The sequence below is a fragment of the Melospiza melodia genome, chromosome Z (assembly GCF_035770615.1).
Source record: "Melospiza melodia melodia isolate bMelMel2 chromosome Z, bMelMel2.pri, whole genome shotgun sequence".
NCBI lineage: Eukaryota > Metazoa > Chordata > Aves > Passeriformes > Passerellidae > Melospiza > Melospiza melodia.
In genome coordinates this window covers 777410-804157 of record NC_086226.1, presented here as the reverse complement: position 1 = coordinate 804157, position 26748 = coordinate 777410, and the positions used below count along the sequence as shown (strand labels likewise).

The window sequence follows — 26748 nt, the reverse complement described above, 5'->3', positions numbered from 1 at the left end:
AGAAGAGACCAGCATGCAAATACTGCAGCAAGCAGCATGCAAATCACACTGACAGGGAGCAGCTGGGCGAGCCGTGGAAACCCTCCAGTTATTCAGCTTAATTTCACTTAATGCCTGGTTTCCAGAAATTAACTCATGAGATGGGGCTCTCTGATTAATCACGGCTTCTCCAGAGAACAGGAAGTGCTTTCTATGCAACACAGATGCCACATTTAAGGTGATTTCTCATTAAGCAGAATATACATACACAATTTGATACTAAAGGGTTATAATTCTCCCTTCAAAATTGACAGATCAGAACATTTCCCTGCTGGCCACTGGGCTCCTTTCTGTACCTCTGCCTGGGTCACTGCAATGACAGGAATGACTGCAATGACAGCAAAAAAGTTTCCTCAAATATCCTCCAAACCCTGGTACAGGGTCAGTGTCAGCTCTGTGCCTGCTGCTAGCTCAGTGCCAGAACAAGCAAAGTCTTACTTTCATAGAAAGAAAAATAGAAAAAAACCCTGAAACCCTGCAGCTCTCCAAGACTGGCCAAAGAAGTAAAACCCAAGTGAAGTTTCCCCCAACCCAGTATCTCCCAATGCACAAGTCACCTTCAAAATCTTGGACCTTCTTCATGTAAATCTTCAGCTGCTTCTTCAGCTTCTTTTCATTCTTTTCCAACTTTTCCAGCAGTTCTTTAAGATCCTGAAAGACAGAAGATACATTTAAAAGAACTCCCAACATTAAGCCCTAGAACAACTCATTTGGGGTGAGTTAGAGGCTGGAGTATGTATGGCCTGTGCATCACCAAGGCGTGGTGTGAGCATCTCAGTGGAAGAGGAGCACTACCCACAGCATTTAATCCTGCCTGTTAATAACATTTAAACAGTTTTATTTAGATACTGGGGTTGTTGAAAAAAGGCAAAAACTCAGGAGGTGCCAACATTCCCTCCAGACTTTGCACACTGATATAGAAGGGGAGAAAGGGAAGATTTATGATCATCCAGGCCAACTTTTTGAAGTGGCAACTGCCTTTCCACATCCCAGTAAAAGCAAGTAAGATGAAAGACCTGTGCTGCCTCTGGGCCTAACAAAGTAGAAGGGTCCCCAGTGATCTGATTTGAAAGGCAGTGCCACAAAGTAGACAGGCTTAAAAAAGCATTTAAAAAATTTAAAAATAAAGCACCTATGTAAGTCACAAAAGTCATACAGCCACAGAACATCAGCTCAAGGCCAAGTGCCAACACTCCCAAATACACCAGTGGGAGATGCTGATGGATTCTGCAGAGTTTAGGAGGGGTGAAAGAGATCCTAGTGCCCTTCCCTCCAGATTATGCCTCATATCTCCTTCTCTCAAACCATTTTTTGCTCTCTGTCTTTTCAGCACAGCTTCTTACCAGGTTTTCATTGGTCAGACGTGTAATTTCTTGCTGAAGTCCAAACTCCACCTGGACCTCTGGAGAGAGCTGCAGAGTCTGCAGGAATGCCTGCTGCTGCTTCTCCAGCTCCTCTTGCATTAAATCCACCTGGTTTTTCAGAGCCTCCATCTCCTCCTCGTGCTCCCTTCTCTGGTCCTGGAGCTGTGCTTCCAGCAACCTGAGAACAGGACCACACTGATCAGTCTGTGATGTCAGCATCATGGTGGTAACCACCACGTGAGTTTAGATCCTTCAAAATCTAAATTTCCCAACTTGGGAAATACTCTGTCAACCTCCCTGTAAAACTGATGAACAAGAAGCTATTATTGCCACACTAGTCTGTCATTTGCTATACTGCAGATGAAATACTTTTGAAATTAAGAGATGTGAAATCAAAAGTTGGGATTTAAAAAAAAAAAATCCCAAAGCACCCTTCTTTATTTAACTTCATCAAACATCCAGGTTCCTTTACTTGCACAGAGTAAATACATGGCAAGAAAGTAACACAGATCAACACCTGCAAGTTTTGTTTTCAAAAGCTCAGCTTGAAGGACATTTGTTCCTGTGCTCCTTACCTGTTCAACAGAAATTCTCACTCTTGAAAACTGCCACTTGCTAAGCAGAATGCCTTTCTAAATCCAGTGGAAACTTAACATCACTGAGATGTCAACTGCAGACACCCATGCTGAAGGTGATGGTGACGGCCTAGCAGGTGACATAGTAATTGATTTTAAGTGTCCCTTACCCTCTGGTACATGGAAATGTCCCTTCAGCCCACCAGCTCTTGCCAGAAGATTGAAGAGACTCCAGAAGGTGTGAGGCCTCTGAGAGAGAACCACCAAGCCAGAAATGATATAGTCCCAGATTATACAGGACAATGGTGACCAAGAGAAGGAATGACCAAGGGCACTACCAAGCCCCTGCCCCTGCTGCAGCTCACTGATGTGCCTGCTCAGAGCTAAGGGTCACCTCACACCCAGCTCAGGGCCTTCTGACACTGGATGCAAACAGCAGCCCTCAAAGATGAAGAGGATTCTGCTGTTGACAGCTCCACACTGATCCAGGACATGCACAGAGCTACAACTTGCACTGGTCCACTGGGAAATTGATTGTGATCCACACCTGTCAACTGTTTCCCTACAGGAACAACTATGCACAGAAATTTTTTTGTTGTTGTTGTTGTTTTGGCATTTTCTGTAATAACGTTTTTATAAAAGAGTGCATGCTTTCAGGGAAGATTCCTGGATGAGAAGTACTAATCATCCCCAGGTTGTTTTGTGTGGTGGTTGTTTTTGTTGCCTTTAGAAAATTTAACAACCCAGTATCTACTCCCACATTCCAGAACAAGACAGAAAAGCATGTTTTCCACCTATAGAAACATGAGCAATAATGCAGTCAGCCTCATAATCCTGTCAGGAGTTATATTCTTAATAGGCTTGGAAAATACAGACCCACCATGAAATAAGTATTAAGTACTTAATTTTCATTTTATTTCTTCATACTGGGATTAGTTGGGATTCAGACTGGATAATCTGTGAGACACCCTCAGAAGAACATGCTCCTTCTACAAACCTGCGTTCCTACTTTGCTTGGAAAAACACATGAAATAATCTCTGTTGTTTCTTCCTGTTACTGTCTGGTTTTACCCTGATACCTGTAGATGTGACCACTTTAGACTACTCTATACAAAATACTTAAATTTTTTATCTCTTTAATGTCCTTAAAACTTTAATAAAATATATATATATTGGAGCCCCATAAGCACCAAGCATGGGGGTGATGCAGGACAAGAATCCAGGAGGGATATTTGCCCAGCAGAGCAGGACCTGGGGAGGGCTATGGAACAAGCTATGGAAAAGCCTGTGTCTGCCATGTGCCTTTGACACAGACAACACATGGATGGGAGCACAAAATCCCCAGGATCATGCAAAGGTGACAGCACTGGGATACAAGCACAGACTCTCCCCTTCCAACAGGTCAAGGACTGGGAGAAAACCCTTCCAAGAGGTGCCATGTCTTAGTGCAATTTGGGAGAAAAACAATAAAATGGGAGGCATTTTTTGTCTTCTTTGAGATCCCAGCCTCCCAACCCCTCCATCACCCAATTTCCCATTAGTGTCACATAATCCTTACTGGATCACAGCTCAGGCATTAGTGACAATAGCCACCACCAGCAATGGCCAACTGGAACCATGACTCCTCTGAAAATTATAGGAGGGTCTCAATTCCTGCAGTTTGGAAATCCTTCCTGCAGCTGCTCCCAGACAGGACAGAGGGCCCTGCCCAGGACCACATGGCAACAGCAGAGCAAGAGCAAGAAACAAGAGGGCAAGGAAAAGGCAGGAGAAGGCAGAAGCAGCAGTGGGGAAAAACAGAAAGTGTTTGACCTGGCAACTTGCTTTAAACCTTGATAAGCCAAGCCGAGCTCTCCATCTTCATTGAGATAGCCCCAGTCCTCAGTCTTGCTAGAAATAAAGGACAGAAAAAGGAAACGAGGACAGAGAAAGACAAAAGGTCAATTGAAAGAGAAGGGGGAAAGGTGCAGAAGCCTTATGTATTTCATTCAGTATTAGTTTTCAGAGCACACTTTCATTGCATTGCATTTCTTTTTCCACCACAGGGAAGGAGAGCCCTGCCCTGGTTGTGCCCTGTAAGACATTTTAAAAACAAGTTTCTCCATCTCTTTCCCACTGCAGCAACTCCCACTGGTCTAAAATAAACTCTACTTCAGCCAAGGGTTTCCTCAGCATTTGACTCAAACACATCAGTCTTTCCTCTGAGCAACCTTTGCTCCAAACACCACATGCATCCACACAAGATCAATCTCCTCTGTATACAGCCAGGCAGAATAATGGTCAGGAAAGTCTCATCCCACTTTAATACTTTTAGCAGTTGGCTTTTTTAGTCTCCTTTTAGCAGATTGTTTGGCGTTTTTTTCAAGTTATATGAGGCAAGATTTATCTTCTTTAATGAGGGGCTCAATACATTACAAATGAGTGATGTAAGCTGGTCAGCTTGACCAGAAATGTTTGTTACAGCAAGATTTTACGTGGCTTTGATGTCAGTTAAAAAAAAAAGTGTTTGTTTTAAGCAATAACAGTTTAAAAAGTAAGCAAGGAAACCATCAAACATAACATATCATTATATTAAAAAAACAAAAACAAACAAAACCAAAACACAAAAAGAAGAAAGCCAAACACACATTTTGAAAAGAGCTGTAGCAGATGCCGTTCCCTAACAAGGGAATCTCTGCATATTTCAGTGGCAAAGCACAACACAAACATTCACGAGCAAATTTTCACAGGAGGGAAGCAGTGAGAAATGTGGTGTTGCAGCACTGCTTTGAAGGGGCTCTGGAGGTGCCTCACCACCACAGACAGCTCGTGCATCCCTCCCATGGCACTGCTCAAGCACAGCACTTCTCAAATCTGGCAAACATTTCAGGCGCTGACACTTGCAAAGTTCATCTGCTAGAGCCACATGTATGAATTTCAATTAAAACCTTGTTGCTATCCCATACATAGCAGGTTTTCAAAAGGGTCTGCAGGCTGACAGATACAGGGAGGTTTATTGGTCTCATTTGCATGAATTTGTGACTCAAGTAATTTTTTTTGGTTCATATAATCTTATCAGGACATGTCCTCAGGCACTGAAAACCAAAGGAAAAAGCAGGAAGGTCCCCACTATTTATTGCATGTCAGAAACCTGTGAAATCTCACACGATGAGCAACATTTTAAAAATATAGCCCTCCTTGGAAAAATAGCTTTCTTTCCTTTTTTAATCATAGGCATTGAGGTAAATGAGGAGAGCAGCTCAAGAAAATGCCATTTTAAGATAAATATATAAAAATGCTGATTTAAGGTAAACCTGCGCTGGGAAATAAGCATTCAGTCCATCTCTATCAACACAGCACTGACTCAGAAATTACTGCACTCCCCCTCTCCCAGAAGGTCATGTTGACCAAGACATAAAAAGGGGTCCTTTCAATGCAGTTAGAGTAATTGGCATCTGAATCATAATTTCCTAAAATGCTGGGTCAATCCTATTCTCAAATAAGGCTGGAGAGGAGTTAAAAGGGCTGATTCACAAAGCCCTTTATCCTCATCTTAGAGGCACAGGTCTGGGGAGCAGCTGGGACCTGCAGTCAGCAAACTATCCTCATCAAAAGCAAAAAATTCCTGCCCAAACACCCCCCTGCCCAGTGAAAGTAGCTTAAAGGAGATGTATGTACCCCAAACCAGAGATCTTAATTTCAGCATCTTCAGTAAATGATCCTCTCTTCATTAAAAGGGGGCATTTCAGGCAGAGATGGACCTTTTTGTTTTAGGTAAAAGGAAAAATACTGTGCATCACAGACTAGATCTCTGGCAAAGGGGGAAGATACCCATGGGAGAGTGGGAGGCAGAGATATGGTAGGATCTCCACATCATGGTCTCTCCCAGCTGCAAAAGCATCCCTCATGTGAAGCCAGCATCAGCTCTTCACTTCGCACAGCAGCTGCAAGTGGGACTTGCCCAACAGGAAAAAAAAATCCAATTACTCAACAAAATCACTTGGAAGCTATCATGGAAGCTAATTTCAAAGGCCCAGCCTGATTTACCTTGAGCTGCCAGGTTATTTATTGTCTCTTAACACCATCACCCGGTCTCTCACTGGCTCTGCATTTCCACCAAGATCAAACAGGCTTGAAAGAATGATCCCAAGAACCGAAACAGGGAACATAAAAGCCTACTTAGCTTTAGATTCAGTTATTGTAGGAGAAAAATGAGGTAGGAGCTAACTTGATTTTACTCTTAGCAGCTGAAATTCAGCAGAATTTTAGGGAAAAAAAAAGGAAAAAAAAGAAAGAAAAAACCTGATTTTAATGCATTTATAAAGTCTGATGTCAGTTCAAACTTGCCCTTGACCTGGAATCAAAGGGCTTTGCTCTGGAAGCTTTGTGGAGAGAGAATTCCTACATGGGCAGGGTTAGCAGCACCTGCCAGAGTTCTTCCTGTTTTCCTCCTGCTGTATTTAGAAGTGCTGCATGACATAGACATGGAGAGAATAAAAGGTTGATCTCGCACCAAAATAAAGCCATGCTGTGTCCTCAGGCTAAATAGCTAAGAGATGATGACTTGGAGCTAGGAGCACCTCCTGGGTGGAGTGAGGTTTAACCACATCCATAAGCCTGGCCTGGTGAAGAGCAACCCCACCAGAAAAGCTTCCCATTAAAATATGTATTGATCAAGAGTAGAAAGGGAAGGCATTTCTGTTTCTCATGCTGACACCCTTGGGTATAGAGCTGTGTAAGTACAAATGCAAATTTTTGCTAGGGGAGGGAATGTTAATTTATGTCCACAAACACAATAATCTAGGCTCCCCAAGCATTTGTCTTCATCCATTTTATTGCCATCAACACCAGCCTACAGCTTATAAACCAACCCAATAAACAGACAAGTGCACAGGGAACCTTGTAATGGGGAGGCTTGTGGTGCTTAATGAGACACTGGATAAATCACTGCAGAAAATCAGGGTGAGAGCATATAGAGCTTCTGCTGCTGTATTTCAGGAGCCAAGCTCCAGTCAAGCTTCACGCAAGAAGCAGATGAGAGAATAATGAACTGACCCTGGAGACTGGAGATTTCCCCTTCCAAAATTTAAGAGACCAAAAACCACCAAGGCCAGATTACATGAACTTCTTAGCATTGCAGCTCACCCATGCAATTGCAAGGAGAGAGATTTGTAGTCCTGTGGAAAATTAGGTCCTGCAAACTTATAGGCCCTGGAGGGATTTAAAATCCATGTGGATGTGGCACATGGTTTAGTGCTGGCCTTTGCAGTGCTGGGGGAAGACTGAACCTCAAGACATCTTTTTGAGCCTAAATAATTCTACAATTCAGTTATTTCTGTAGAAGTGAAGTGTAGAGACCAGAATGCTGGGAGGAGGACTGGAGCCTCCTGGCAGGCTACAGAAAGCCAAGTGCACCAGTATGGCCAGACACCAATTTATACTGGGGACCAGTGACACCCCTGGGTCAGACACATTTCCTGTGAATGCAGCAACCCTTATTTTGACTCCTTCACCAGCCCCTGAACACAAACTAACCTTCCCTGCATACTGGAAAATGTAGGGAGTAATTAAAGCTGTGCCCAACAATGGCATTTCACGTCTCATCTGAGCACCCATGGCTCCAGGAGAATGTTGGAAAGAAGGAAAAAGAATGAAAGAAGAGAAAATTCATAGAATTCATTAAGTGACCAAAACCTACTCCTTGCTGCAGAAAGCACACTGGGCTCCACTGATTTACTGACAAGAATGTGATGTGCAAATTAATCTCATCACCTCTGCTGCAGGAGGGGCAGAAATTTCATCAGCAAGTTCACTTCAGGAAGGCAAATATTCCACGGCAAATTAAAAAACCCCACAAGGACTAGTCCTGATTTAGCCAGACATGACGCCCAGGTGAGAAACCAATGTCACAAGAGTCCTGGACCCCAACAATCCCCACTGCTCCAGGCCTCCAGACCTCATGAAAGCTGGCAGAACAGCCTCAGTCCAGCCATCAGGGTTTTAAGCTCCACTTAAATGGGCCCTTCCTCATATTCATACAGGTGTGAATAAAATCCTCATTAAGTCAAGTCCCAGCATGGAATGTTAACAACCTTCTGCAACCACTCAAGGAAGTAGCAAACCATTTGTGTTATTAAAAGCCATTAATCCACAATGGCTGGGTCTTCTTCCTTGCTGAATGGAAATTATTTAGGAGGAGGAAAGATTCAAACATCTGTATTTGTCAATAGAAAAAAAGATAAACATTCAATTTCCTTGAAGTAAAATAAAAATTTTCTTTTCATAATATCTTGCTGTTTAATCCATATAATTTTTTCTTCTTGCAAGATACTGCTTTATTATTTTATATTCTCCTGGGCAGCTGCAAGGACTGACTTAATGCTTGACAATATCCACCCATTGTTACTGTCACGACAGATATATGTTCAAAGTATTTATCCTTATTGAGGCAAACTGGCAGTAAAACAGTTGTTCCTGACACTCAGTTTGGGTGTAAGAAAACCAGTAATATGAGTGTTTTCAGGGAATACAGCATGTTTGTTAGCTCAGTTAACCATGATGGGTTTTTGCCTCTGGGAAAACTAGAAGGGAACTGTGGCATCTTCCCAACACGGTATGGGACACCTGAGGAACAACTGAGGGAGCTGGGGGTGTTCAGCCTGGAGAAAAGGAGACTCAGGGGTGGCCTTATCACTCTGTACAGCTCCCTGAAAAGTGGCTGTGCTCAGGTGGGGTTGGTCTCTTTCTCCAGGCAGCAACTGACAGAACCAGAGGACACAGTCTTAAGCAACATCAAGGGAAATACAGGTTGGATATCTAAGTTTTTCACAGAAAGAGTGATAAAGTTCTGGAATGGCCTGTCTGGGGGAGGTAGTGGAGTCACCATCCCTGGATGCATTTAACAAAGCCTGGATGTGGCACTGGGTGCCAGGATTTAGATGAGGTGTTGGGGCTGGGTTGGACACGATGGTTTTGAAGGTCTCTTCCAACTAGTTATTCTGTGAATTCTATGAAATAAATACAAATACAGTCCCAAATCTTAGTCTTCCTGCTATTTCCATACTGGAAGCAAAGTCAAAACCTGCTTTTGCTCATGTTTGCTTTTCCACCTGCTCAGTATGTGACTGGAACCAGATGATCTTAAAGGTCTCTTTCAGCCCAAACCATTCTGGGATTCTACAATTCCATAAGACGCGTGTCCTTGGTTTCACCTTTATGGCCCACCCTTGAGTCCACAGCACAGTGCCGAGGCTGGCAGCCGTCTGGAACACATTGATTTTGGTGTGGGTCCCTCTCTGACACAGAATCCCCCCCGTGCTGGCGAGGTCTGTGCCACACTTACCGGTTGGTCTCGCACATGCCCTGGTAGGCTTCGATCGCGTCCTCCTGGTCAACGTGCCGGTCGCTGTTGGGCCAGCTGGCACTGGGGGAGATGCTCTCCTAAAGTCAACGTGCAAAACACCCATGTGACTTCCTGCTTTAAAACTCTGCCCAGCCCTGAAAGCTCCTGACACCAAACCACTCCCAATTATTCTATTAAAAGCATCCCTGGGGCATCCACCACACTACTGAGTTTCTGTGAATCCACACACATGCATTAGGAGAGATAACAGATGGAAGAAAGATGCAGTGAACTTAGGAAGAGGATAAGCAGGGTGCTTGGCTTGGTTTGAAATACAAAACACGCCAAAACCTTGAGGAACGATAAGACAGCAAATCAATAAAGACTGAGTTTCTGGAAAATGTGCCCTTCCATTGGAATGTGCTCTAAATACAAATCCCATCCCAGTTGTTTGAGAGACAGGCTCCCATCCTGCCTGCATGTCAGAAGAAAGACATTACACCTACACCAGCCCAAACTGAGCAGAATCTGGTCTAGAAATTCTTTTCCCTCACCCCATTTCCTTGCAGGAAAAGATTATTGCTGTGAAACATCACCAGGAAGGTGCTGAACCACACACATTAGTGCAGGGCTGGTGTGGGCTGGCTTACCCTCTTCTGGTGTGGGGGTAGGCACCCTACAGCAGTACCAAGGCACAGATAGTCCTGGGCTGTCTGAAATGCCAGGGATTCCATTTTATCCCCAGGCAGCAGATCCTGTATCCCTGCACAACCCCCCGTAACCTCCCTGTGCCATCCTGCCCACCAGAGCAGGAATGGCATTGCTCAGGCAGCAAGTGAACTTCCACCAACAGAGGGGAAGAAGGAAAAAAGAAAAACCATTATCCTCTCCTTTACCATGTTTTTCCCCGTCTCTTTCTGCTGGGCTGCCTTCATGATCTGCGACCTGAGGATGAGCACCTCCTCCTTGCGCACCTCCAGCTCCTCGTTGGCCGATTTCAGCTGGTTCAGGAGGAGGTTGTAGCCGTCCTGCACATCGTTGGAAGAGTTGTTCTGGGTGGCGTGGTCTGCAATGGCCTTCCTCAGCTCATTGAGGTCATTTTTCAGCTTCTTGTTCTCTGACTCCAGCTCTTGTCTCTGGAAAACACCGAGCCATTAAGCAGTTTAAATAAACCGTAGTGCTTCATCCTGTTCTGAGATGCCTCTAGGCTGACTCAATTATCGATGGTTACAGATCAATGCAAGCCAGGATCTGGATTTTGCTGCCAGCCCAGCCATCTGTGGTTCAGGGAAGGTTTTTGCTTTAGTCAGCAGCCTGTTGCTATTTAATAACAACACTACAGGGTGACCCAGTATATTTTTTATTTGTTGACACTATTTCTAAACACAAAAGCAGGCTGTTAAAGAAGCTAAGCATGCTCTTTTCTCCTCCACCTCTTTTCCTTCTGAATCAATAAATCACACAACCCCCACAACATTCAGCTCACCTTTCATATTCATTAGATAAGCTGGAAGATGCTGGTTTCCCCAAACCATCATCATGGCAGGCAACCCTTAGGTGAGCCACGGGTCTCTGAATTCCCTCTTCTTTTGTAATTCCCCCACCTCAGTGCAGTGTTTATAGCTGGAGGATTTCCTCACCCTGATCACAGAATCACAGAAATTCTAGGTTGGAAGAGACCTTTAAGATCATCGAGTCCAACCCATGTTCTAACACTTCAACTAGATCATGGCACCAAGTGCCACAATGGCTGAGGTCTCCTCAGCCATTGGCATTTGACAGGCAGGGTCAACACTGTGCTAGTTTGATGCCAACTGATTCTCCTGAATAACAACATCTTTACTGAGACAACTGAAGGGCTTATTCACTTTTGCATGGCAGCAGAAGACAGAAGAATAGAGCTCTGGCAGCTAGGACAGCCTTTCTTTTAGTCTGTCACCACAAAGCTTTGTTTGCAGGTGGCAGCACAACATTTGGTAGCTCCCTGCCACCACCCAAACCCACCTGGAGAATCCCTGTTGGGTCAAGAGCAGCTTTGCTCCTGCACATGGTGCAATCACAGAACCATGGAATGGTTTGGCTTGGAAGGAACCTTAAAGCTCATCCTGTTCCACCCCCTGCCATGGGCAGGGACACTTCCACTAGCCCAGGTGGCTCCAAGCCCATCCAACCTGGCCTTGGACACATCCAGGGGCAGTTTTTCTGGGAAACCTGCACCAGAACCTCTCTACCCTCACAGCCAAGAACTTTTTCCCAATATTCCATCTAAACCTACCCCCTTCAAGCTTAAAACCATCAGTCCTTGCTGTGGGTCACAGACCGGCTGGGAGCCAGACTCCTTGGAGTCCTGTTGACAACAACCCATCTTCCTGGGCATGACCCTCCACCTCTGGCTGCTGTATGGTGCCACCCAGGAGTGCTCCCTCCTGCCCCACGCCCCCAGACTCCTCAGGGAACACCAAACCCCAACAGGACCCTTGTCCAACACAGCACAAACCAACAGCCCTGCACGTGAGCTGATGACATTTGCTGTCTGATGAGGGGTCAGCTCTTGCCTAGGGACCAACGCCACCCATGTGGATTCTCCAGTCTACAACAGCACATCATTCCCCACTGTCACCCACATGCCTCATCTCCCTGCTGCTTATTGAGCCTTTCCACGGCTTCCTTTCACAACCCCTCCTATCTCTGGGATCTCTGCTTCATTATCAGCTTGGGCTGAGTCAAGCTAATGAATCCAAAAATGGCTGGGGGGGATGGGGGCAATTTGTACAATTTACACAGTGTGTAGCTAGCACAGCTGTGTAAACCCCATTTCCATAGGAAACGGGTGTTGTAATTATAAATCCTTACAAATTATAAATAGCATGGCTTATCACAGCAGAGGTGTGAGCAGAATAGCTGATCTGGCATCTGGGCAGCATGCTCCTAGCTGAACAGACACCATCAGTATTGGGGCATATTCAGGTACTTTATACCAGCCGTCATGAAAAAAACAAAAGGATAAGATATGCCTTAGATCCATCAATTCGGGTTAATTCCACATTAACCATGCATATGAGACATGGGTTTTTCTGTAACTGGTGATTAAAGCAGGAGTTGGAAGTGTGTGCATGGTGGGAATTGGTGTCAAACTGGGTTTAACTCTTCCTGCTACATCACCCCTCACTGATGGTGAAAGCAGTTACTTGCTTTTCTACTAAAATAACTCATCTGTGGGTTTTGTTATTTCCTGGGTAAGACCTCTGCTTTCCTTTTTTTTAACCTTTGCTCTCCTCCTCTTTGTGTCCCTTTCTTCCTCTCTTTTTTGGAATGGGTCAGTCACACTGCTAACTCCAAGGCCCGGTCATTTCAAGCTCTGGTTAGAAACAAAGCCAGAAAGACCAGGAAAGAAAGCAAATACGAATCACTCAGCTCCAAGAGCCCCTACCATACATTCCTTTCAAAATTTACATTTACGTTTATTCCTTGCTCCTTTCTTTGTGGATTTCATAGAGCAGTGTTAAAACACCTTCTGTCCCCAGCTCACACACTCTTTTTGCATCAGCTCTTGCCACGGAAGATCAGAAGCTAAAATAAAATGCTGTGGATGTGGAGATTTCTACTGGCAAAGTGAAAAATACTCTTTCTTCAGCATAGGCAAGTCCTGTTGATTTATTTGACAAATATCTGACAAATAAATTTGACCAAAAAAAATTTTACAGTCAGAATGCACTGAACTTGAACTCACACTTGTCCCAACAGATGCAGTGTTAAAGAGCTCTGACAGGGTAACCCAAGCACTAATGGTGATGGAAATAGCTTCACTCTTTAGCAAAGGGCCCACAGAGCAGTGCTGGGGGAAGTGTGAGCCTGCCTAAGTCACAGGTCGGCACTGCCATGCCAGAATTTTGCCCCTCTCTTCTTTTCTGGTACTCTGCAGGAAGAGGAAATTATATCCTCCATGCAGCTCATTTATGATGAGCTGCCAATTCTAAGGGATGAAACAAGTGAGAAACTGAATTATGCATCATGCTCCTGTGTGGAATCCTAGAATGTGTGAATGAGGAAGGACCTTTAAAGGCCATCTAGTCCAGCTGCCACTAGAACAGGTTGCTCAGGAACACAGAGTCAGAGCAAGGGTTTCTTGGTGCTTTCATTCCCACTGCCACTTTCCCAGCTTGAAAAAACAAGGAAAACACATTTTTCACTGGCATATCTGAGGGACATAACTCCCTGTTTTGCATTCCTGGATAATGATTAACCAAACATCTGGCTGGGTGTATTTTGGGACAACATCTCCTGAGAAATGCATTTCTGCATTACAAAGGACAGGTGACTTCTGCATGTAAATTTATCAGTGTTAGCTCAAGTTTCACACATTTCAGTCTTACAAAACTAAAAAACCAGATGAGCCTCTCTAACAGAGCACTGTGCCTCACCCACTTCCCTCCATCAGAATCTGCATCAAGAACAGGCTCCCCAGCAGATGCTAAAGCCAAAGGCAAATCCCTGCCATCATGAGTGTTATGAGAGTAATAATTACAGTAATAATTACACCAAGACACCAAGCTGGAGGACAGCGGACAGCTATGAAGTATCAGACCATGTGCTGGTTGCAGAAGCCAAACCTGCACAGCCATCCAGTAGCACCCACACCTTGTATTGTCCTGCTTAATGGTCTGTGGATGCCAAAAATGTCTGAAATTGGACATAAAAATATGGAATCTTTCTTTAAAATAGTGAAGAAATAGTTTGTAAGCTAAGGAACCTTAAAGCTCATCTTGTCCAAACTGAAAGAGAGAAGGTTTAGATCAAAAAGGAGGAAAAATATTCCTGTCTGGGAGGGTGGGCAGGCCCTGGCCCAGGGTGCCCAGAGCAGTTTGGCTGCCCCTGGATCCCTGGCAGTGTCCCAGGCCAGGTGGGAGCAGCCTGGTCCAGGGAAAGGTGTCCCTGTCCATGGCTGACTAACTGGTACCTCACAAGCCATTCAAGAGCATCCACAGAAAGACTGTCCCCTGTCTGAGCTTTTAGGCACCTCAGACTATTTCCCCAAGATACAGTATTTTTAAGCTGGTAAAACAGCTTAAGTTTCACAAGAAACTCTTTAAGGAGCCAGAGATAGTACAAATATTTGAGCTATAAATTAACAGGAGAAAGAGAAGAGAAGAATAGCTTTGTCATAGCCTTGGAAGCAGCTGTCAAGGGAGAAGGAGGGAAAAGATGCCCTCAAAATCAGCAGTAAGTCACTCTTGCATTGCAGACAGAGAGTTCAGGCTGTGTCCCATGTTCAGATGTAGGGAGCACACAAATACACTGGGAAGTGTATTTGTCTGTCTTTTTCAGTGGACCTTCTCAGGAAAACACTCCTACAAGGAATGTTAATTCCCTGCAGGTTCATTTCCCCTCTATTTTAGACTAAAGTTTAACAAACCCTGCATTTTTAGCAAACCCATGCTGCGTATTCTTATGAAATAGTATTAATAGTAAATTTTTTAAAAAATTAACACTTAAAAATTTAAAAAATTTGATAGGTATGTAGAACTATGAATGCTAGTATGTTAGCGTGCAGAAAATAGGAAAATCCAAAATCGGTATTTCCACTCTGAACTTCCAGGGTTGAACCTTGAAGAAAACACAGTTTGTGAGCTCATACAGAAGTCGGAATTCCAGAAGCCATCTAAGGAGGTGGTGGTAATTCTCATCTGCTGGGTTTCCCCTTCCAAACTGCAACTCCACTTTGCTTTACCAGGTCAAGAAACTTAAATCTTCCACAAGTATGTTTAACCAACTGGAAGACACTTGGGCAATGACCTGGCCAGGCTTCTTCTCCAAGGGACTATGTAGAGGTACTAAGGAAATTCAGGGGGTTTTCCTCCACCACAAACAGCACATTTAGCCAGACCTATACCAGTATCATGCTAGGAAAATAAAATTGGATTATTAAGTGTCACAAAAATCTACTGATACTCTAAGGGCTTAGTGAGGGTTGGACATCTTTTCCATCTCTAATTTCTGCTTTTTTTACGTCCAGTGGAGGAGATGATGCAGAAGGAAAAATTAGTATTATTACTGACAGATGGTTTAGCATCATGCTATTCTGCAAAACATATGTTCCTCTGGACTTCTCAGTTGCCTTGCAATATTTTTTAATGGGATAGGGAGAGAGGAACACCAGAAAGTTAGGTCTGCACTGAAAAAACCAACAGCATAAAAAAATTTCCCTTAGTAGCACTATTCTAGAAACTGGTTTTCTGAGGATAAGCAGCACATAAAAAGTGGTCTAAGACAGTTAAGGCCAGAAATGTTTGAATACAGTTAGAGCAGGAGGATAGAACCCACAGAAGCTGCAATAGGAGCCCAGGAGGTTTCAGTTGCTCTGACTGTCACAGGGAGAATGTGACAGGGACAGAAACTGTCAGGATTTTGAGCTTGGGAGCAAGACAGATTCTAGGGTAGGGCAATGCTGGGAAGACATTCCATGCTGGAAGGATGATTGTGGTCAACCAGCACTTCTGATGGGAGATGGAGCCATTTAAAGAAGCAAAAAAATCACTCCACAGATTTATCTGGGTTTGACCGGAGTGGCACCTTGGGATAGCACAAGAAGATGGCTAAGAAGCAGAGGTGGCGCCTGGAACAAGAAACAGCCCATAAGAATTTACACCTGCTGCAAAGCCAGCTGCTGAGACCTGCAGTGCCTGTCAAAGGGAGCCCAACAAAGTCCCAGAGGGAATACCTGCCATGGAAAAAGCCCTCTTCACCACGAGTGGGTTCGTTACCTCCACGGATGACTCAGAGACAGGTAGATCAGCAGAAAACAGACGTCACCCCAGAGAGACACATATATGAGCCCATCCCAGGCCCAGGAGAGGATGGAAAACCACAGTTTTCCAACTGCCCTCTCTAGCAGAGCTCATTATGGCAGGTTTTGGATTATTATCACATTCACACCATTTGTTTGGGCTGCTTGAGCCACGCAGTAGGTTACAGCACTAAGGAGAAGCCTCTCACTCACCTTCAGGCTGTTGTATGCAAAATCTTCATGTTCTGAAGTCACTTCAGTCTTTATTTCATTTACCTGTGCAGAATAAAGAGTAAATTTTTTATTTAGGATCAGGCAGAAGAACGGGCACACAGCACAGGGTAGCTGGGCACATCTCCATCAGCATTCAGTCCTGCTGGCCAGCTCAACCATAATAATGTCATTAATTGCCATCAGACAGCATCCCAGCAACACCAGTGGGGCAGAGGACACTCCGAGAGAAAATGGTTTAATCTCTCATTAATATCTTGACAACTGTGCCTCGCTGCAGCTTTCAAACAATGACAGTCATTAAGGGAACAATCTCCAACACAGCAGTTGGAAAACAGGTTTTTAATCCTCCTGCAGCAGGAATGAGAGGCTGGGGAAGTCTCCTGTTTCATGTCTTCCCTGCAAATTACTAGGGGTGATCAATAAGGGCATCTAGTGAAGCAAGTAAATAATTACTGTGGATGATTTTGTTGAGTCTCCTACTGCATTTGTTCTAAGGTACACTGATCTCACACTGGAGAGTAATAATGAAAATAATTCCCAAACAAAGCAACAGGAGCCCCAGAAATTCCAAATATGTAACCAAGAGGGATGGCATTTGCCCAGCAATTTGTAAAAGAGCAGTGCTTCAGGGCACCAAGCACACAGCAGCACTGCTGTTTCATAGCACACTCTGGCCTCTGAGAAGCCACAGAGCCTTGGCTACAGATGGCAGGGAAAGCACATTCAAGAGATCTGCTATAGAAACCCCCCAGCCCAGAAGTCAGCTCACCACCACCTAGAAAGCTCTATTTTCAGACTCACAGATTCCTGCCCCCTGAGTTACCACTGGGCTGCCAGTAATCTTAATTTTTTAGATATACATGTTTTTAATTTGTTTTCAAGCAAACAACTCAAATTTTAGGAAGTTTGAGGCTGTTTTTTGTTTGGTTTTTTGGTAGTTTTTTTTTCACAAGGAACGAAGAATGCAGCAAAAGACTTCCCTGCCTTGCAACAGAAATTAAGAACCCATTCTCCTAACAGCTACCCTGATATTTCTGACTTACTACATTACTTTTAACCTGTATTCCTCTCTATGATCACTACTGAAGGAAAAAACCTAACCAAAACACAGAGATGATAATAAAACCAAAATGGGGACACCAGCCTGACTGACATGGGTGTGAAGTGCTTTCCAGTTCATGCCACACACTGCTGGATGGAGGGAAGTCAGGACAGCAAAGAAATGCTTGAATAAAAGGAATCATCCAAAAGGGATGGTTGTTGAACATGCAGGGCACCACATGTGAGACACAGGGTCAGTGCAGGTGGAATAACGTGTGCCAAAATTGATTCCACATTTCATTGCTTTCAAGAAGCTTAAGATACTGGCCTAAATATGTTACAACCGGTTTGATTAAACAAATAAATAAAGCAATTCTCCTGTCCAATTGTCCTTAGTGGACAAAAAAAAAGTTTATCTCCATTTTCCAGATGGATTTGTAGCCCCTTATGTTGAACTTGTCACTTCTAAAGCTAAATTCCTACATCATGTGGCCTCAGGCAATCAAGGAAAGCCAGTTACAAATATGAAATATTAGTATCCATGAAAAGATGCCTCTTGCCTGGGATTTCTTGCTCTCTTGCTCCTTTTTCTCCAGCTGGGCTTGCAGCTTCTTCCTCTCCAGCTCAAGCTCCCTCACTCGCTTCTGTAGCTTTAGGAATAGGGTCATGTCCATGGCTGCTTTCTCCATCCCAATCTCCTGGAGAAGGACAGGAGGGAGGGAAAAAAGAGAAGACCTCAGTGTCAAGCTCTACACCCATGCACAGTGGCAGATGCACCCTGTATGTACATCAGCCACAGCCAGGAACAAGAGCATCCTAAGAAACACATGTACTTCCAAAAAGCAAGTCCACATTCTAAATACCTATTTTTAGTGTCAGTAAAATACCTGACTTGTTTTGATACATCACTGAATGCTTAACAGCCCAACAGATAAGTAGGTGATGCAGGTAAGAACATAAAAAAATGTCCCTTTTAGTTAAGTGTTTATTTGTTGGGGTTTTTTAAATGCCACACCTGGAATATTTTATATCAAAGCATTATCAATACTGATTATTTTGACTTCAGAAAATGCTTTCAGAGCTGTTCAAGAATACCAAAACGATATAATGCAGCAGCCAGCAGAGGGAAATGGGGGCTTCTGCAGATGTGTATTGGGACACAAACTATGGTCCTGCAAGGGTAGAGCTGACCCTAAGGATACTGAACACCCGTAAGTGCTCAAGAGTCAGAAAAGTGGAGTTAAAAAAGCAGCCTACACTATGTAAATAAAAAACACATTTCCCTTTTCCACAGGATTCTTGATAGCCAAGGAATAATTTGTGCTGCTCTTTTCTGCATTAGGAGACTGTTGATTTGATTACAGGGCTGTGCTGGCCAGCAAAGCATCCATGAAGATGCATGGGAAGGAAAATGCTCAGGGCAAGAGGCCAATGAATTCTGGTGTCCTTGCAGAGAGGGATCATGATACAGTCATGATCCATCACCACTGGGTGTAACTGCTGTGATGGATTTTCATCAGTCCTCAAGCTGGTATAGCCCAAAGACAGCACTGTATTATTTTTAGAGCCCCGATGCTGCAAACAAGTAGAATTTGCCAGAGCACCACAACCCTGCAGTCCCTCTCACACAATTAACGATGCATTTCTACAGCATGGAATCAATTCCATCCGTCCCACCTCACTGTCCAGGCTGCACTGTCCCCCTGTGCTGCAGACCCCACACCCATCCCGCCCAGAGCAGGGCTCCCCTGCCCTCCCCCCTCATTTGCTGTACCTCCACCTGCTGTATCACATCCTCGGTGTCCCCGATCTCAGAGGTGCAGATGGATGCGTTGTTGGAATCAGACTCCAAACTGCTCTGGTTGGATGGGTTTCTCCTGTGCCCTGGTGTTTGCTGCCAAGAAACGGTGCACACATATAAAGCACCCAGTGTTAAAGGACTCCTCTCCAAGTGTTGCTTCTTTAGAGCAAATATGTGGCTATATACTTAAATTACCTTACAGAGAATTACATGTTCTAAGTTTTTATGCCCTACCCTTAAAATTCTTATTAACACTTCAAAGTGCAAAAGTGATATAGAAGCTCAGCTTTAAAATTCTGCATGAATTAAAGGCTCTTCATGACACCAGATGCCTGGTAAGTATGAACATGCAAATCTGAGCTCAAGGTTGTGCTGCTGACAGAACCCTTCAGGACCCTCTTTAAAACACTCAGAATTCCATCAAGTCCAGCAGCACTCTGATTTTCAACAGTTTTTCTAACACTGTAGCAATGCTGAACCTAAAAACTCTGGCTTTTGAAATTCTGAAGTCATATTGCTGGAGATTTTCATTTGTTTGCTTTTTTAACCCAATACCTTCGCATGAACATCACTAACACAAAAGCAAAACAACAACAAGCATGAGCCAGCTTTTGCTGAGGTTCACAGACATCTGTAAGCATTTCACAGAGAAGCATGGAAGACCAAGCTCCTCTTGCAAGGTACACAAAAGGTTTGGCTCCAGTGCAGATAGGTATCCTTAGAAATATCAAGCACAACCTGCCCACTAATCGCAGCTCTATTAAATGTTTTGGGGGTGAGTGAGCCACGTTATCCAGGCACCAACATCAGGTCCAGGGCACAAGGGAACAGGGATAATTCCAGTTTAATTACCTTAAAAATAGTCATTTCATCCTTCAAGTTGTCATATCTCTGCTCCAGACTTGCATACTCTTTTACCAGGTTCTGATAACGAGATCTCTCTTCTTCCAGCTCTTTCTTCATCTGCATATTTTCCTCAACTGTGTTTCGTGCAAATTCATCTTTAAAATAGGAAGGGAGAAAAAAAAAGAAATTATGAACTTTAGCTGAGAAACAAGCTTCTTGTAAACATGTGGAACAACAACAACAACAACTAATGAACAACATACTCCTTGCCAAGAGCCAAGAGCCTAAATACATGTAAGTATTCAGTAATATTTAGAGACCATTATAATCTGTATTTGTCTCCTCAATATTTGAAAGAGCTTCAGCTCTTCTGTTTGCAGAGCAATCCTTTGCCTTGAGTTAAAGAGAATTCTCCAGTGCCTACAAACCATTATTTAACTGTGGCAGCTACAGCTCCCATGGACCAGCCATAAACCCACTTAAGAAAAGCCCAGCACGGTACAGAAATACATTTGGGTTGAAAAGTGGTACTTGCTTTATATTAAAACTTCCCTGCCTACTTCCCAGCAGCAGCTTTGGCATAGGAGCAAATCAACAACAGCAGCTCTTCCTCGTGTCATCATCAAACATTTACCATGGCAAGATTGTGGGGGTTCAAAGAAGTTCATATCCAAATAAATTGAGTTATTTGTTGAAAACTCCCCTCTGGAAGCAAACCTGGTCCCTTCTCTTCCTAAGGAACGAGGCAAATGTAGCCCATGTGTTGTTTTCAATGGGTGAACAACAAACCAACCCTCTACTCTTCCTTTCTCCCATCTTAGATGCTCCAAAAGCATCCTGTAAAGGATGAATAAATATTTGCAGCAAGTTTCTTCTTAATATGTTATCTTCATTCTTCTGTTTTGTGTTAGGCTAGGAGCAAAATGCACTTCACAAGTACCACAGAGCAGTGGTAGTTACATCCACAGCAGGATGACCTTTGTAAATCCTGCTGCAAAATCAAAGCTGAAAAGGATGACAAAAAAATAGAAAAGCTCAATACATGCAGGAGAGTTCCTTTTGTGAAATGGGATCTTCCCAGGTTGCTTCCCCTATGTACGACTTGTCATCTAAGTCTCTGCTTTTAAAAAACACTTATAGGCTCTTGTCACACTAGACAAATCCTTTGCCACAGCTCAATAATGTGAATTGTGCTGCCCCTTAGATCCTTTATTAATTATTCTTGGGATACAGCTATTCCCTACTCCATCAGCTTCACTGCCTCCCACATTGTCTGCATGAAATGCTTTAACATAACTGAACTAAAAAGCCTTGCTAGGTACTTTACTCTGTATTTCACCAATTAAACTGGCCTCTGCCTTACCTGTTGTGCAAGCAGCTCTGTTCATGCAGTAGGACAGCATGAACACAGCTACCTGCACAACAAAACAGAGACAAAAGCCACCAGGAAAGGGTCACGGGAAGATTAGCATTTTTCAAGGCAGGGAAAATTAGTTTCAGGGGAGAAGATTAAGCCCTTGTCTAATGGAGGCATGACGATGCCATAGGCAGTTTTTCCTACCTTCAGACTGACAGAGGATCCTGCTGTTGAGCTCCTCTTTTTCCTGCTTCAGGAGAGCATTTTCTTCTTCCAGGTCGCAGATACGCTGGGGAACAAGGCAGAGAGTTACTGCTGGCAGCAGGGCAGGGCTCCTGCAGGGATTAATTTCACCTGGCAGGAGACAGGGGGCTTTGTTCGGCCTCTCTTTGCTCTTTAAGAGATCTGTTCCCCTGTGCTTCGCCACTTATCCTTTGTACACGGGTAGCAGAAACACAGGAAAAATGCACTGCTACAAAAGTGAATAAATTCCCCTTTCCTGAGTGCACTTCTCCCTTAAATCTACATTTTCAGCAGAATTTTACAAAATACGGAGCAGCTGGACTTGGTGGCCACGACCTGCAGGAGCAAAGCTCTTGGAAGTGATCAGGTCATCAAATCAGAGGCTTATTTTTAGATTTCAATGGGCTTCATCATTGTCCTCAAGTCACAACACCGAGTCACAGCTGCTGGGGAAATAAATATGCTGATTGTCCCCAGAGATGTAGCACTTCAGGAGCTGAGATGGACACAGTGAATGTGAGCTGAGTGAATAGATCAGGCTTTTTTAACTTTATTGTACCCAGTCCATGTAGCATGATGAGTCACTTCAGTGCTTCCCACAACTAGAGAACCTCTGGTACAGCGAGGAATGACATGTACCAGGGCTCTTGGCAATACAACAGCAGCATATTTAGCAACTATTAACAACAATTGCCTCGTAAAAAATAATGAGAACAGGAACTAAATCCTGAAAATGCTATTTTCACTTGTCACAACTGCAAGGCTGGGCTGATGCTGACAGCAACCAATCCTGGAACATTATTCAGCTTCCTGAACTCTGGTGCATTCAACAGCGTTATCTCAAAACACACAACCATCATATTGTCAAGTGAAATACGGTGCCGCGGCTAAGCAGGATGATTCTGCTGCTGTCAGGGGGAGGACACACATCATCCCAGCACGTGTCATCCCCTATGCCTGCTCCTCCACTTCCTGTAGCCACTGCTTGGGAAACAGCTACACACAGCAGAAGGAACTCAAGGCACCAATGATAAACAACAATGTAAACACCATAATAAGAGTTTCCAGAGCCCAAGAGTAATAATTTTGCTGTCACCACTAGATTAAATTTATAGGCAGCCCAGCTGGCGTGCATTCCTAGCACAGATTTCAGTCTTCCACACAAGCATGCTCAAATTAAGGCATTTTATCAAACACTGGCTACGCCAGATACATCCTAATGATGAGGACAAAAGCACAGTGAATATTTTCTTGTAAGTCACAACTGAATCAGTCCTGTTCCATGCACAAACTGAAAAACCTCCCTACTTGTTACTCTCCCTGTTAATTTACTCCAGCTCTCTGCATTACATCTGTCTGCACCTCTCCTAGAAGGCTGGAGTCTGGATGTACAACTAGAAAGTAAAAAACCCCATAATTTAAGCATACAGAGCTACTAGTGTTTTAAATCCTGTGAACTGAGCCAAGATTTTAATATTCTGTACCAAAACCAACTGCACTCCTTCACCATAAATCACATCTGTCATTAGATCAGCACTAGTGTCTTCAAGATATGAAGAATTTTTTAAAAATTGGAGAAGAGATACAGGAGTGATGGAATGGAAGGAAAACCTGTGCTGCAATGGGACAGCAAGGAGCTCTACTTGTTTGTCCCATCAGGAAAAGATTAAAAACAGTGGGATTATTTTTCTAATGCTTTTTATTGGGTGCTGATAAGGAATTCTCTGCCCAAAGCTATGATGGTTGGAAAACAAAACAGACAAAAATCTTGAGGATTCTCAACTGTGCTGAGAGGATATTTGGAAGAGCAAGACTTAACAGAATCCACAACAATTATTCCCAGATTTTAAAATTTCTGATCCAGGTTGGGTAGAGATATTTTTAAGATGTTCTCTTAAGCCACTGGATTTGTTTTCTGCATTCCTGCTTCTACATGAAACAGGAATAAGCTCAGAGATCAAAACCCATGTCTAACCAAGCCCTGTGGGAACATGAATGGTCCACACAATGGCCAAGCAGCGCCAACTCCACCCCTGATACCTACACAGGCAACTTTTGTACCTCCTGCTTATCTTTCCACAGGAAACAGATCTGTGGAGGTGCTTCAAATGCAAGAGCACCTGCTTTGAAAGATTTCTGGGGAAGATGCTGAGCAGGGAGCCCTTGTGATGGCTGCAGCTCTTATCTAAGTGTCTCCCTGGAGCAGCCTGCTCATAAGGTCTGCCTCTCATCCTCCCCCAGTCTTGCAAGGAAAGGATGATGGCATTTGGCACTTTTCTAATGAAATTCCTGGCCAGGCTGTGAATTATCCTAGCTACGAAGCAAGAAGAATAGGTGCTACCAAAAGCCCTGGAAGGAGCTGTTGGTACTTACCCAGATGTTTCAGATTCAATCATAAAATTAAATAAGAAGAGCTGCTCTAAAACTAAGGACTTAGACAGAATGGCTGTGATGAAGAGATTAAAGGACTTTTCTTCATTAACTAAATCATAACTGACATGGATTTGCAGGAGCTTAAGAAAAATTAAAGGCTCATCTCAGTCTCACTCAGAAGTGAGATGTCTTTGAGAATCTATCCCACTACAACCATGCCCATGGTGTCCTCTTGATACTGAAGGCAAAAACTGCTTCTCACCTGAATTTAATTTCATGATGCTTCCCAGCTTCTAGCAGATATTAGACCAACTCAAAAATCTCTTCCCAGAATTTTTCTTGGGAAGTGTTCTGGATAAATTAATATTTTCAGGAAGGAAACAGGTCCTCTCCCTCTTCCCACTTACACGGAACCGAAGGGAGCAATGTAAAGCTAATGCCAGAAATAGGAGCCTGCACCATTAAAAATGTTTTATAATTAAACTGTCTATTTTCATGGTGAAATGCACAGTATTTGCTCTGCTGTAGGCACTTTTACAACAAGGGAAATCTTCTGCTTTGTTTTCATGCTTTTTAAAAGCATTTCTTCAGTGATTAATCCAACCTTCCATCCAAGTGCTCAAAGGCGATTTGCAATCAAGAACAAAGAGACACAGTTTATCCCCAGCTGCATCACCCTTAAAATCAAGCATCCTTTCAGGCCCTAAAAGCCTGTGCTGCACCCAGCTAATGAACAGAGCCCTGTGCCAAAAAGAATATTATAATTTTAAAAGGAAATCACTAGTTTCACATGTCCCTGTGTGGTGAACCACAAGTGCAAGGAGTGGAGCAAGTGATCACCTGGCAGCTCTCTTGGTCCAGCCAAGGACAGCAAGGGTACAGACCGTTCACCTCTTTGAGAAGCACATCCAAAAGTGCATTTGAGTCATGCCAGAGGCTTGGGGTAAATCACCCTGACACAGCAATGGTGCTGTGTGAAGTGCCCTAGAAGAGCCTCATAAGGACATTCTTCCACTGTAATAATAACACAGCTAATTCCAAGCTTTTCTTTTTTTTTTTTTCTTTTTCTTAATTTCCAAAAGTGACTCGTCTTCAGGTTGTCACACACCAAGTACTGTTCTAGAATAACAGCTGCAAACCAGCTTTTTCTTTGCAATTTATTGAGTATAAAATCCCTAAATTCTTTCCAATTGCAAGATCAAAGATTCAATTCAATTTCTGGTGCAGAAGAGATATCATGGATTTAACTTGAGCAGCCACAAGCATTTGCAGAAGGACACTGAACTCTCATGTCAGTGCCTCAGGTAAAGAGAACGGGTGTTATTCAGAATTAATCTGATCAGTGAAGAAATTCAGGGCAAAAGGTCCATCTTTGCTATTTGCAAAACAAACTTTACACTCTGAAATCTCTTCCTCCCACTAGAATGACTTCTTGTACAATGGTGGCAGTGCTGGACTGCTCCCACCCCAAGAGACAAAGAACAGGATTGCTGCACTTGATTGTCCTTGTGGGTCCCTTCCAAACCAGGATATTCTTTGGATTTGCATGAAGGAGGAAGGAAAAAAAATAAATCTATTTTGTGTATATCCCAGCTCCAAATGCCATAAAAGACCGTAACAACCAGCAGCTGTTGCTGGAGCAGTGCCTCTCCTCAGGGAGGGAAGTTGGTCCTCACACAGGTCACGCTCTGTGCATACCTACAACACCAGCTATGTCAGAAACTGAACCTTGTGTCCCATCCCGGGCTGGGGTGAGGAATATTTACACCTTCCTAATATTTGCAGCAGCTGTTACAGACCTCCCCAGTAATTTGCATTACGCACCATGAGGAATCACTGTATACACATGAAGCTCTGGCATTTACATGAATCTCATGACAAGAAAAGCAGCTTCAAGTTGTGCCAGGGCAGGTTTAGGTTGGATATTGGATAAATTTTTTTTTCACTGAAAGGCTTGTAAAGCATTGGAACAGACTGCTCTGGGCAGTGGTAGAGTGGCCCTGGAAGTATTCAAAAACCACACAAATGTGGCACTTGAGGACATGGCTTAGTGCTGAACATGGTGGTGGTGGGCTGATGGTGGGACTTGGTGATTTTACAGGTCTTTTTCAACTTCTACAACTCTTTGATTCTATGATGTTCATGGTTTTTAGGCACCCTGATTTCCAGATGTGTTTGGGTTTGGGTCATTTCCTTGTGGTTGGCAGCACAAAAGGCATCAGGGTGGGGTGTCCTGACACAAGGCAGCCACTGCTCCTGCAGGGATCTCCACCTGTCCTGCTCCAGGAGCTGTTGTAAATCCCAGGGGCATTCAGCAGCAGAAATAACACTCAAAGAACAGACACTTCCCTTCAGAGCTCTGAAGAGCGAGCTCTCACCAGCATGGCCACCTGCAGGAGACAACCTGTGGCAGACAGACAGACAGACAGACAGACAGCCGTACCTTCCTCAGCAGGTCCCTCTCCTTGCCATGGCTGTCCTCCAGCACCTCCCTCTCGCCGTGAGCCCTCTCCAGCTCCAGCCGCAGCCGCTCCGTCTCCTCCTGCAGGCTGAGGAGCTGCTTGCCATCACCCTGCTGGGTCTGCTGGTACTGCTGCAGCTCCTTCTTCAGCTTCTCCACCTCGGAGGAGTGGGCTGATGTCAGCATGGACAGCTGCTCATTCAGAAGCTTGTTCTCCTTGTTCTGCAGCCAGCATCCCAGGAAGAAGAAGACAAGAGCACAAGTGACATCAGTGCACGCAGTGATGCAGTACAAAAGTAACCACTCAAA

At 44.0% G+C, this 26748-nt stretch overlaps 1 protein-coding gene across 2 annotated transcripts in view; it reads right to left on the bottom strand.

The window, feature by feature from the left end:
* Nucleotides 1-26748, bottom strand: part of MYO5B (myosin VB) — a 148890-nt gene that overhangs the window by 12482 nt on the left and 109660 nt on the right. The window contains exons 22-32 of one of the 2 annotated variants that reach the window (XM_063179615.1): nt 26422-26661; nt 21567-21651; nt 20012-20160; nt 19133-19252; nt 17919-18056; nt 16297-16359; nt 10196-10435; nt 9300-9397; nt 3791-3868; nt 1383-1581; nt 597-690 (exon numbers count right to left, since the gene is read on the bottom strand). In XM_063179615.1, coding sequence (XP_063035685.1) covers nt 597-690; nt 1383-1581; nt 3791-3868; nt 9300-9397; nt 10196-10435; nt 16297-16359; nt 17919-18056; nt 19133-19252; nt 20012-20160; nt 21567-21651; nt 26422-26661 — 1504 coding nt within the window. The remainder of the gene's footprint in view (nt 1-596; nt 691-1382; nt 1582-3790; nt 3869-9299; nt 9398-10195; nt 10436-16296; nt 16360-17918; nt 18057-19132; nt 19253-20011; nt 20161-21566; nt 21652-26421; nt 26662-26748) is intronic. The other variant, XM_063179614.1, reaches the window with a different exon arrangement.